This window comes from Kwoniella pini, chromosome 1, assembly GCF_000512605.2.
Source record: "Kwoniella pini CBS 10737 chromosome 1, complete sequence".
Lineage (NCBI taxonomy): Eukaryota > Fungi > Basidiomycota > Tremellomycetes > Tremellales > Cryptococcaceae > Kwoniella > Kwoniella pini.
In genome coordinates, this window is record NC_091716.1 from 2,874,790 (window position 1) to 2,887,368 (window position 12,579).

The 12,579-nt window shown below is 43.9% G+C and overlaps 3 protein-coding genes across 3 annotated transcripts; 1 reads left to right on the forward strand and 2 right to left on the reverse strand.

The window, feature by feature from the left end:
* Positions 1-123: 123 nt before the first annotated feature.
* On the reverse strand, positions 124-2,905 carry I206_101095 (uncharacterized protein; the record flags this gene model as incomplete). The annotated part of the gene is made up of 2 exons (XM_070202329.1): positions 124-2,447; positions 2,515-2,905. 2 exons carry the CDS (start codon positions 2,903-2,905, stop codon positions 124-126), a joined length of 2,715 nt encoding a protein of 904 aa, XP_070058430.1.
* Positions 2,906-4,984: 2,079 nt separating this feature from the next.
* I206_101096 (uncharacterized protein) lies at positions 4,985-10,577 on the forward strand (the record flags this gene model as incomplete). Its single annotated transcript, XM_070202330.1, has 16 exons — positions 4,985-5,410; positions 5,468-6,218; positions 6,290-6,627; positions 6,685-7,434; positions 7,481-8,031; positions 8,086-8,425; positions 8,482-8,624; positions 8,688-8,878; positions 8,937-9,306; positions 9,370-9,446; positions 9,508-9,765; positions 9,826-9,951; positions 10,021-10,029; positions 10,089-10,377; positions 10,439-10,480; positions 10,541-10,577. The coding sequence occupies 16 exons, from the start codon at positions 4,985-4,987 to the stop codon at positions 10,575-10,577; spliced, it is 4,698 nt and encodes a 1,565-aa protein (XP_070058431.1).
* An 813-nt stretch (positions 10,578-11,390) lies between these two features.
* I206_101097 (uncharacterized protein) lies at positions 11,391-12,421 on the reverse strand (the record flags this gene model as incomplete). Its single annotated transcript, XM_019152010.1, has 5 exons — positions 11,391-11,494; positions 11,573-11,655; positions 11,723-11,981; positions 12,094-12,230; positions 12,306-12,421. The coding sequence occupies 5 exons, from the start codon at positions 12,419-12,421 to the stop codon at positions 11,391-11,393; spliced, it is 699 nt and encodes a 232-aa protein (XP_019014148.1).
* Positions 12,422-12,579: the final 158 nt, after the last annotated feature.

Consider the following 12,579-nt stretch of genomic DNA (forward strand, 5'->3'; position numbering starts at 1 on the left):
CAAAAGTCGATCAAATTCCTTGTGCAACATTCAATTCACCACACACGCCTATGCATCCACCATCATACAACTACTAACACTATACTACAAGAATCAAGTCCCTTGAGTCTGGAATGAGACTACTTAAACACCGGTAGTGTAAAGGTTGATTGCGTCGGGACCACCACAAATAGCAGTAGAATCACCAGCACAAGCCATCTTACATTGACCAGATACTAAAGAGGTTGAAGCTCCATTGACTAAAGAGTTACCACAGTAACATTCTTGACCGTATTCAACACCTGCCATTGTAAATCCACCTGTAGCGCAGAATGCAGTACATTTAGCAACTGTCATAGCTGGGTCTGTAGTGGAAGATCCAGTAAGAGCTCTTCCTGAGACTTCTTGAATACAACCAGCTTGAACGAATCCATTTGAAGCTACAGTTTTAGGTGCAAATGATGGGTTAACGTAAATTTGAAGAGCGTTTGGTCCACCACATGTAGTTGTTGAATCACCTGCACAAGGTTTAACACATTGACCAGAAGTTAAAGATAAAGAAGCACCATTAACAAGGTTTGATCCACAATAACATTCTGATCCATATTCTACAGCACCATATTGGAAACCTTGAGTTGAACAGTAATTTAGACATTTAGGTACGGTCATATCTGATCCAGTAATTGAAGATCCTGTAAGAGCTCTACCTGAAACTTCTTGAATACAAGCTGAAGAAGCGACTGACCATCCAGTAGGTAAAATTGGTCCGGTTATTACTGGTAAAGATGGATTTTGGAATAAAGTAATAGCGTTTGGTCCACCACAAATAATTTGAGAATTTCCACCACATGGCATAGTACATTGATTTGAAGCAACATTTGAAACTAATGAATTGGCGCAATAACATTCTCTACCATATTCAACACCTGCATAACCATAACCTTTAGCATCACAATAAGCAACACATGAAGTGGTAGTCATGTTATCAGCTGTGAATCCATCTGAAGCTAAGTTTCTTCCAGATGAAATTTCTTGAATACAAGGTGTTGAAGCAGCTGACCATCCAGAAGCTAAAGCTCCAGAACCAACGGTTAAATCAGAGGCAAGGGAAGTTACTTTGGTAGGTAATTCGAATAAAGTAATAGCGTTTGGTCCTCCACAAAGTGCTACAGCAGTTGTAGTTGATCCAGCACAGTTCATAGTAGCAGTAGCGGTTATGGAAGTAGAAGCACCATTGGTAAGGTAATTACCACAGTAACATTCTCTACCATATTCTAAACCGGCTAAAGCGAATCCACCAGCTGAACAGAAGTTAAGACATTTGGTGTATGTCATATCGTCTGAAGCGAGGGATGAACCAGTTAAAGCTCGACCTGAAGTAGCTTCAGCAATGACTGGTACAGAAGCTGCGATCCAAGGGGCAGGGACGGCCAAAGGATCGATAGCAGCGCTTGAAGTGCTTGGGGTGGCGGCCGAGCTAGAAACTGAGCTTGAGGCGGCGGCTGAAGAAGCAACGACTGGAGTGACAGAAGACGATACGACAACGGCAGCGCTTGAAGTGCTGGAGGCGGCAGCGGAGCTAGAAACTGAGCTTGAGGCGGCGGCTGAAGAAGCAACGACTGGAGTGACAGAAGACGATACGACAACGACAGCGCTTGAAGTGCTTGAGGCGGCGGCTGAAGAAGCAACGACTGGAGCGACAGAAGACGATACGACAGCGGCAGCGCTTGAAGTGCTTGAGGCGGCAGCGGAGCTAGAAGCTGAGCTTGAGGCGGGGGCTGAAGAAGCAACGACTGGAGCGACAGAAGACGATACGACAACGGCAGCGCTTGAAGTGCTTGATGCGGCAGCGGAGCTAGAAGCTGAGCTTGAGGCTGCAGCGGAAGATGGAACAACCGGAGCTACAGAAGACGATACGACAGCAGCACTTGAAGTACTGGAAGCAGCAGCTGAGCTGAGGGTAGCGCTGGAAGTTGGGGCCGAGGAGGCAGCGACGGATGAAACGGATGAAGCGGCGGAGGATTTGGCGACCGATGAAGAAACGCTCGAGCTGGCAACGACTGAAGAAGCGACAGCTGAGCTGGAAGAAACAGCAGATGACTTGGAAGCTGAGGCGGAAGCAGAAGCACTGGAGCTGACGGCAGCAGCGGAGGAGCTTGAGACAGCAGCAGAGGAGCTTGAGACAGCGGCGGAGGACTTGGAAGCCGAGGCTGAGGCAGAAGCACTGGAGCTGGCAGCGGCAGAGGAACTTGAGGCAGCAGAGGACGACTTGGAGGCTGAGGCGGAAGCACTCGAAGAAGCACCAGCGGAAGAGCTCGCGGAAGCAGAAGCAGAAGCTGACTTGGAAGCAGAGGCAGATGCGCTAGCGGAAGCGGAGGCGGAAGCAGAGGCTGAGGATCCTGAAGCAAGTGTTGGGTTTTGGAAAAGGACCATAGCAAGAGTACCACCACAGTTTTCGTTGGAGTTACCTAACACAGGACGCACTCAGGATTAGCTATCGCTCATTCTCGAGTGAGAATTGGTGCAACAACTCACCGCCACAAGCAGTGTTACAAGAAGAATCGGCAATTTGGTAAGTCAAAGAGAAGATGCTGTTACCGGAAGAACAGTAACAAGTATTTCCACCTTCAACAGCCATGTAGGGTTTACCAAGGGAGTAACATTTGGCGGCACAAATCTCTTGGGTCATACTAGAACTAGTGGCAGCGTAATCGGTAAGGATGTGAGTACCAAGGTCTTGGTAACAACCTTGAGCGACGAAACCGTTACTAATAGTCGTTCCGTAAGTAGGTATGGAAGGAGCACATCCAAAGATAGTACACAATGTGGTAGAGATGATATCTCTTTCGGCTATTGGTGCAGCTGGAGCAGCTTGAGCAGTGCTCATCACCATCAAAGTGGTAAGAAGGGTAGAGAGAGCAATCATTGTGATTTATTTCGAAAAGAAGATTTCTGTCGATGAGGGTAAAGGTTTAGAGAAGAGGTCGGGAACGGAGATTTAGGGAGGAGAGGATGGGTCGGGAGGTTTAAGGATACTTTGGGAGTTGGGTTGCGAAGTTAGAGGATTCTGTCGAATGCAGTTTCTGGGTGAAGAAAGAAAAAGAAGAGGTCGAGGTCTCGATGAAACCCCATCTTACTTATATATGGTGGTCAGGCCCTGGCGTCCGATTGTGATGCGACCTGTTATCTAATAGTCTGAGAATGTTTTCTAAAAAAAGAAGGTTTAGTCTGGTTAGGTCAAAGCCGTAGCGCTCGCCCTGAATCAGGTGTCTTACACATTCACTCGGAACTGCTTTCAAGGTGTAAAGCCGTTTGAAGTAAGTGGTATGATCTCAGTAGTGTTTTTAATTAGCCTTTTTCCGGGGTTTTTTAGCATGTCTCAAACGCAAATCGACAAAAGACAACACATGCTGTTGAGAGACATCCTATCTTTATGTTCAGCTTGTATTTTTACATTCGACATGCGAACAGAGGCAGGCACTAAATTAAACTTTCCGTTCAAAAGTGCACGGCACATGGTAAGGAATATTTAATCTGTGTCGCCTTCCGGTGACTGACCGTGATTACCCTGATACACGTGCAAGCTGAAAAAGAGCGAAGAGCGGAAACCCTCACCAGCTGATTTTACTTTGAAATGTGGGGGTGCAACAATTACGTTGCTTTATGTCATGGTTCCGGACACACGGCAGACAGGTACGGAATCTTTACGGCCTGGGCTAAATTTATGGCTTTTTGGATCACTATTTTTGCGGTTTTCGACCAGGTGGAAAGAGTTTGCGGACCGATTGTCAAATTTACAAACGTCGATTGATCTACCGTCGATCTTGTCGAGCTGCCATTGTCTGTTGATTTACGTTTCGCTTGAATAGGTATCACGTCTGAACGAGGACTTCTTTGCCAGCGAGCGCGCTCGTCACGTATGGTATCAATGGCTTGGCTTCAATGAAAGGTTATCCTGGTTGTTTCAATTACATTGGTTCGCGGGGATGCCCTGAACGTTACTCTGTGTAAACTGCCTAATACAAGACGTAAGGCCTAAATGATGCTTAGGTGCGATATAGAAGCAGCGCACATAGCTCAACGAGCAGATTTCCCCGCGATGTGGCTCGACTGTCTGAATGCTTCTAGCCACAGAAAATCGTTGCTTCGTTCCATAAAAAGCTTAACCTTGTCTGTCGATCGTTTAGGTCGCTTTGAGGAAATTAATCCGTTGTGAGCGATCATATACCTAGAGATCTTCCCCGAACGGGATCCGGCATCAATCTTTTAACAATATGAGCCTTTCAGTTTGTGGTATCTAGTATGTCTGGTCGACAATTCAGTCACCGATGATAAATATACGGTCGCCGTTCAACAAAAACGGACTGAACATAAGGGCAAGATGATCACCACGGGCTCGGCATGGTGTATCGTCTGAGACAAAGTATGCTACTCAGCCTCGCACTTGCACAGTATGCAGCTTTGGTCAGTTCGAAGTAAGGATCTCACTCGTCGCGAATCCATTTCTTTGGTCCGGCTATACTGCTAGACATTGATTATGACAAAACTAGAACCACAACGACGATTTGGGCAGTCTTTAGTACACGTGGCTTGATATTTGCTGGATTTTCAGTCCATTTGCGAAAATGGTGACAACGTATGCAAGCCCGGGGACCGAATCATTGACTAAAACCCTGAAGTATGACGCGATTTACCACGAAATCTCGCTTGAGATCGACCAGATCGAATACTTTTTTTCAGTTTTTCCGGTTGTTTATTCGTTCGTATACTGAATAACGAATGATAAATTACCTCGGTCTTGTATATAAGTCCGTAGGCCTATGTTCAGCCTCGGCCTCGAAAACCGAGCATGTTTACACAAAGTGACAATTTGAAGTGAGATCATACGATTCTGATATACCATGAGATGAATATTCGTCGATTCAAAATACCAAATATTTCTTTCGACTGCAACTAGATCTTGCTTGCCCTCGTCAAGTGAAACGCGTCTAGCGCTTCAACAACCATGGCGATCCCTTCACTTGGTCCGCCTATAACGGCCTTGGACGACCACACCTCTGACTTTCACGCTGTCAATCCATCTTCGGGACCACAAGAAAACTCCGCCCATCAGCGTACGGAATACGCGGATCAGTATGAACGATCGATCGCGGATGATACCAACCCAGCTGCAGTACCCGGACATGTTGAGGAAACAAGGTTGAACAGTCCTACAAATGGATCGATGCAAGGGAATACTCTCGAAAATGAAGATGCGGACAGTGCATCTACAGTCACTGCGGAGGATGTTGGCAGAAGATCCTCACAGGAGAAAGGTAAAGGAGGCGCAAGTTCTAACAGTACAAATGAATACAGGCAGAATTCAAAGGCAATTTCGTCTGGTGAAGTTGCCGAAGATAAGGATGAATGGAATTACGGAGCTCAGCTAAAGGTATGTTTGACATTGCTTACTCGAAATCCTTTCACCCTCCTGATTATATTATTGTAGGCAGATCAAAAGTTACTCGAATCCAGAGGTTTAATACCACACCACTCGCTCGCGTTGGCATACGATCACCTATCCGTTCGTGGACAAGGAGGAGCAGACGATGTCACGTATGCGCCTACTGTTGGGGCCATCATTGCACCATGGTCAAATCGGCACTACAAGAGGAAAGCAGTCAAATTAGCTAAGGCTAGAGTCGAAGCTGAAGAGAAGGGTGGTGCGGGCGAAGGTGGTGAAGGCGGAAGAGGAGACGATATGAGATGGAAAGAAGGTGATCCGACGCCTAAGAAGGGTGAAGAAGGCTTAAGGCAAGGTCAAAGATATCTGTTGAAGGATTTCTCGGGTGTAGTGAAACCAGGAGAAATGATGTTAGTCGTTGGAAGGCCCGGAAGCGGATGTACGACTTTCCTCAAAGCTTTAGCTGGACTACATAATGGATACGCTGGAATAGACGGAGAAATTTACTATGGAGATATGTCAGGCGATAAGACTTTGAGACCATACAAAGCGGATGTAATTTTCAATTCAGAAGAAGATATACATGATCCGAATTTGTTAGTAGGAAGGACTTTGGATTTCGCTTTACGGATGAATACCCCTTCACCTCAAGCCAGACTACCTGAGAACGAAGGTGGAGAACACATGTCACCTGGGGCGTATCAAGATAAGACTAAGAAAGAGTTGTTGAAGATATTTGGTTTAGAACATACACATGATACGAAAGTCGGTGATCAGTATGTACGAGGTGTTTCAGGTGAGTCGGAAATCTACGGCTGGTATCATGGCTCGCCCCAACCTTGGTTTGTAGCTGATGAGATTTTTCAGGTGGAGAGAAGAAGAGAGTATCTATTGCCGAAGTACTCACTACGAAGGCCTCTGTGCAGCTGTGGGATAATGCCACAAGAGGTCTTGATGCGGATACAGCCTTGAAATTCAACAAAGTGATCAGAACCCTGACCGATATCGAGAGAAATACCAGTGTTGTCAGTTTATACCAGGCTGGTAATGGTATCTACGAACTTTTCGACAAAGTTACCGTCATCGCCGAAGGAAGAATTATCTATTATGGACCACGATCGGAGGCTAGAGAGTACTTCGAGGACATGGGCTTCGTGCATCCTGATGGTGGTAACACTGCAGATTTCTTAACTTCTGTCACAGCGGTGAGTTGGTTTCATTCAATCCGTACGTTGTTCATCTGATGGATATATTGTAATTAGACCAATGAAAGGGTCATCAAGGAGGGACATAAGGGTAAAATTCCAACCAGTCCTGCGGACTTTTCCAAACGGTACCAAGAAAGTGGAACTGCCAAGAACATGCGACAAGAGCTAGACGAGCATCTCAAAAACGATCAAAAGTCTCAAGAAACTCGTCAAACTCAAGAAGCACTGCAAAAGGAGAAATACAAATTAGCACCTAAAAAGCGATCGGAAAAAGTGGATTACTTCACTCAAGTCCGCGCTGCCTTGATCAGGGATTATCAAATGAGATGGGGTGATCAATGGACTCTGTGGGCGCGACAAGCCACAACCTTGATTCAAGCTCTTATCGTAGGGTCGCTCTTCTACTCCGTATCTGACACCACTGGTGGTCTTTTCATCCGAGGTGGAGCCATCTTCTTAACCCTCCTATATCCTTCTCTTATCAGTTTGAGTGAAACTACAGCAGCCTTCTCTGGCAGAGCTGTCCTGGCAAAACATAAAGCTTTCTCACTTTATCGACCTTCCGCTGTACTTGTCGCTCAAACGATCGGCGATCTGCCCATCTTCCTCGGTCAGCTTATTGTCTTCACCTTGATCATCTACTTCATGGTTGGCCTCAAATATGAACCAGGGTTATACTTCGCCTTCTTACTGTTCACATATGTCACGACGCTGTGCACAACAGCTTTCTTCCGATTTATCGGTTACTCATTCGGAACCTTCAACAACGCCTCCAAAGTCTCCGGATTGATGTTCAGTATTTTGGTTACTGTGAGTTCGCATCTGAGTATGAATATAGCTGACTTAGTAGTATGCCGGTTATATCATCTATACCCCCTCGATGCACCCATGGTTCTCATGGATCCGATGGATAGACCCGGTTTACTACTCCTTCGAGGCTTTAATGAGTAACGAACTTGCCGGTTTGCAGTTACAATGTGTATCGCCCCAGCTCGCCCCTTCGGGACAAAATTACATGGGCACTCCAGCTGGGTGTGCTATCGCAGGTGCTCAATCCGGTTCAACAATTTTAGATGGCTCAGCATGGGAAAATCAAGCTTTGAGAATGTACAAATCGCACGTGTGGAGAAATTTCGGTATTGTAGTAGCATTGTGGATTTTCTTCCTTGCTTTAGCTATGATTTCTATCGAAAGACTTCCTGCTGCCGGGTCAAACAAGTCTATCCTACTTTATAAACGAGGTGGTGGTGGAAAATTCATCAGAGCTTCAAATCAAAATGGTAATGCGCCTCAAGATGAAGAACAAGGTGGAAGTGAAATGCAGACTAATGAAAAACCCGGCCGATCACCCAAAGATCAAGGCAATAATGAGAAGCCTGAGGGTGTCGCTGCTGAGAATAAGTAAGTGATTACCTAGTGATCGCTACGTGCTTTAACTGACCTGGACGACTGCAGCACATTCACCTGGAAAAACCTCACTTACAAAGTTCCCAATAAAGGAAAAGAGCTTACTTTGCTCAATGATGTCTTTGGTTATTGCAAAGCTGGTACCCTTACTGCTCTGATGGGATCTTCAGGTGCAGGTAAAACGACCTTGATGGATGTTTTGGCAGCTCGAAAGACCGAAGGTGAAATCCATGGTGAAGTCTTGATGAACGGCGAGCCTTTACCCGTATCATTCCAAAGGACTACAGGTTACTGTGAACAAGTCGACGTCCATTTACCTCAAGCTACTGTCAGAGAAGCTCTCGAATTTTCCGCTTTACTTCGACAACCTCGATCGCTTTCGGACAAAGTGAGTTCCCAGCTCTTTCTCTAATCGTTGTCATCTCGCTAATAGTGAGAAATCAGGAAAAACTCGAATACGTAGACGTCATTATCGATTTACTGGAGTTGCACGATATTGAAGATGCTATAATCGGTACACCTGGTGCAGGTCTTGGTGTAGAACAAAGAAAACGATTGACCATCGGTGTAGAATTAGTCAGCAAGCCGTGAGTGGAATACTTTTTAAGCGATTCTCCGATTTGGGCAGGACTGACCCGATGACATCTCAGCTCGTTGTTGTTCCTTGATGAACCGACTTCTGGATTGGACGGACAGAGTTCCTTCTTAATCGTTTCTTTCCTCCGTAAACTGGCTGCTGCTGGACAAGCTGTATTATGTACTATTCATCAGCCTTCCGCTTCACTCTTCGCTCAATTCGATCTACTGTTATTGCTGAAAGCTGGAGGAAAGATGGTATACTGTGAGTTTAATTCCCTCACAATCCCATATCATCCCTTCAGCTGACTTGAGACAATTAGTCGGCGAGGTCGATAATCTCAGTGATTATTTCAGCAAACAAGACGTGCAAATACCTAAAGATGTGAATCCAGCAGAACGAATGATAGATATCGTATCTGGCGACTTATCTAAAGGTAAAGATTGGGCTAAGATCTGGTCAGAGTCCGAAGAATGTAAAGCAAGAATGAATGATCTTGAAGAATTGAAGAAGGAGAACAAAAATAAAGAGAGGAAACATGCTGAAGACGATAAATATGAATATGCCTCGACAACTGGAGCTCAATTGAGATTAGTTACCAAACGAGCTTCAATTCAACTCTGGAGAGATACCGAATATGTTACAAACAAAGTTGCACTTCATATCGGTTCTGCCCTTTTCAATGGATTTTCGTACGTTATTACCTTGACTCTTGCTTGCGATGAAGGGTTGCTGATCAGTCAACCTCAATACAGGTTCTGGATGATTGGGAACAGATATGCGGATCTGCAAAATCGTATTTTCACAATTTTCCAATTTATTTTCGTGGCTCGTGAGTCTGTCTATGGCATCGCTTGAAGAGTGTACACTGCTTAATAATGCGTATACTTCAGCCGGAGTGATCGCTCAAACCCAACCGAAATTCATTGCCAACCGAGATATCTTTGAAGCTAGAGAGAAAAAAGCCAAATTATATTCATGGCAAGCATTCTGTTTCGGTGAAATAGTTGCTGAAATTCCTTATCTATTGGTCTGCGCTCTACTCTACTTCGCACCTTGGTACCCTGTTGTAGGATTTAGCTTCAAGCCTAGTGTTGCTGGTCCAGTATATCTTCAGATGACTTTATACGAATTCTTGTATACTGGTATTGGTAAGTTCTACACGCGATTCCACCATATACAGACTTCCGGCTCATGATTACGGTTCTTAGGTCAATTCGTTGCTGCTTATGCACCTAACGCTGTGTTCGCCGCTTTGGTTAATCCTTTACTTATTGGTGTTCTCGTAACTTTCTGCGGTGTACTTGTACCCTACCCACAAATCACTGCCTTTTGGCGTAAGTTCAATTTAGCACAAATTGACATCTTTACCATTATCGGCGCTAACAAACCATTTCTTTCATCAGGTTATTGGCGTAAGTTACGAATGGGAGAGGGCGCACCTCAATGAAATTAACTAACTTTTGCATGATAGTTTATTATCTCAATCCATTTAATTACCTTATCGGAGGTCTAGTTTCCCGTATCATGTGGGATGTGGATGTCCAATGTGCTGAAGAGGAATTTGGTATATTCACGCCACCAAATGGTCAAACTTGTCAAGCATACATGACAGACTTTTTATCTCAAAACCCAGGTTATTTGGATGATCCTAATTCGACTACTCAATGTAAATTTTGTCCATATTCCAAAGGTTATGAGTATCTTGAATCTTTGAATCTTGGAAACAAAATTGATGGTTGGAGGGATATCGCTATTACTGCGTAAGTAAACATACTATGTTCCTTGAGTTTGACATATCCTGACATATAAGATATAATTTAGATTGTTCTGTCTTTCATCTTACGGCTTTGTGTTCTTACTTCTGTGAGTCATATCATATAAGGTCGATTCATCAGATACGCTTTCGCTGACTTTTCAATGCAGTAAATTACGATCAAAGGCTTCCAAGACTGCATCTTAGTGAAAATAGACTGTTAGACTGCTTAATCATTCCTCAGAATCACAAAATGTAATTCAGTAACCCAGTCGCATTTAGCATATTATATTATAATTGAATGTATCGGACATTGTTCAACCTCGTTGCGTATCATGCTACGGAATTTGAATAAGTGAGACTGTTTTTGGACCACAAAGTCAGTAAACAGAACGGACCAGTGTAAGGGGACCCAACTTTAATACACCAGTAACAATCGATCCTGAAGGAAACTCATTAGAATCGGAAATCATGACTTTTGTGACATTTCGACCACAACTATCTCAAGCAATTAGTATGATCGAATGGTAGCCAAGACATCTCATTCAATGAACGCTTACTTTGGTAGCTGAGACAATGATCTATGGCGATCTATCGATACCTTCTTCGATGATCACCCATCTATCTCTTACCAAGACGTTGAATTAAGTTTTGCGATTCTATGTCGATTTGAAAATTTAATAAGATATGCTAAACCTGTACTTTCAGTCCTTTACCCGATGAACATTAATTACCTCTTCCTTCTGCCTTCTACTCAAACGAACAGGTTTTCACATTTTCAATGAAAATTGAATTTACCATTGGTATACAATGTATACAATGTCCTCTGTTTCGAAGTACGCCTTTATCCAGGAAAATGAAAAAGGGAGATCATAGTCAGTCCTTAGTGAGAGCAATCCGCGACTAAGACTCTCCAGCACGGCTAGAAATTCATCAAAGTCAATACGTAACATACATACAACTAAAAGTACACTATCATGTCAAAGTTCGTTCGAAATTTGTTTTCTATCTTAGCCTAAATTATAATCCATCACTTGCCAAATTCCAAATCAAATTAGCAGTGTAAACTTTCGAACGAGAATTGTCTATAGGTATAGAATGTACATCGTTCTTCAAATCATTACCTATTTAAGTACATTCATCAATCCAATCAGCCATTGCGCCTGAAAATCATCGGTTCCTTATGATGATGTTATACTTACGGATCAGTATTTTATTTGCACTTTTATTGTCTTTGGAAGGCACAAGAGTGAATCCACCTTCGGAAAGCATCTTTAGACGTATTCTACCAGTCCCAGTCATCAGCTGCCTCATCCTAAATATGGTCGATGAGGAAGATAATGACCACTTACACTTTCCCATTTGTCCAATCATCGTCGTTTTCCTTGTTCTCCCCAATGCGTAAATTATCAAGTTCTTCACGTTCAACTTTCAATCTACCCAATTCGATCTCTCGCTTCGATACCAAAGTTTGTTCTTCGTTGAGCTGCTTTCCAGTGGAATATTGTTGTTGTTCAAAAGATCTCACTTGAGCATCATGTTCTGCTGCCGAAGGGTGAGATGAAGGTCGTTGTGCCGCAGCAGACGCTTGAGTTAGTTGACGAGATAATTCTGCGCAACCACGTAAATCAACTAATCAGATACATATTCCTCACCCGAGCGCCTCTGGATATTCCTATATCGTTTGAGATCGTCCATGGAAGCTCGTGGACAGCTGACTTACGCCTCAGCTCATCGCGTACTTTGTCCACCACCCCATTCCTCTCAGTATCCTTTGCATTTACTGCAGCTTCGGCAGCTGCCAAATCACCCAGTTCTTCGTCGGGCGATAAAGTCGGTCCTACATCTCTGACTATTTTGCTATATATATATATATATATAGTTAGCTTATCAGCTATGTTAACAGGTCAATTAGCTAATACTAAGTTAACATACGCTAAAGCCCTCCACTGATCTTCTGATATTTCTCCTGATTGATTATGTTCACTATACGAAAGCTCAGGAGAATTCGCATCTCGAAATTGCGAGGGTGGATTTTGGAAAGTTGACATTATCAGAACCCCAACGAGCGTATCTGAGATCGAATAAAGAGGAGATATATGTAAATGATACAGAAGCAAAAGTAAGCTAGCAATTCTGCAATGTCATTGTTTTTGTTTACATTCGAAAGGAAATGTCAAACGCGTCTCAAACACGTGTTGAAGACGCA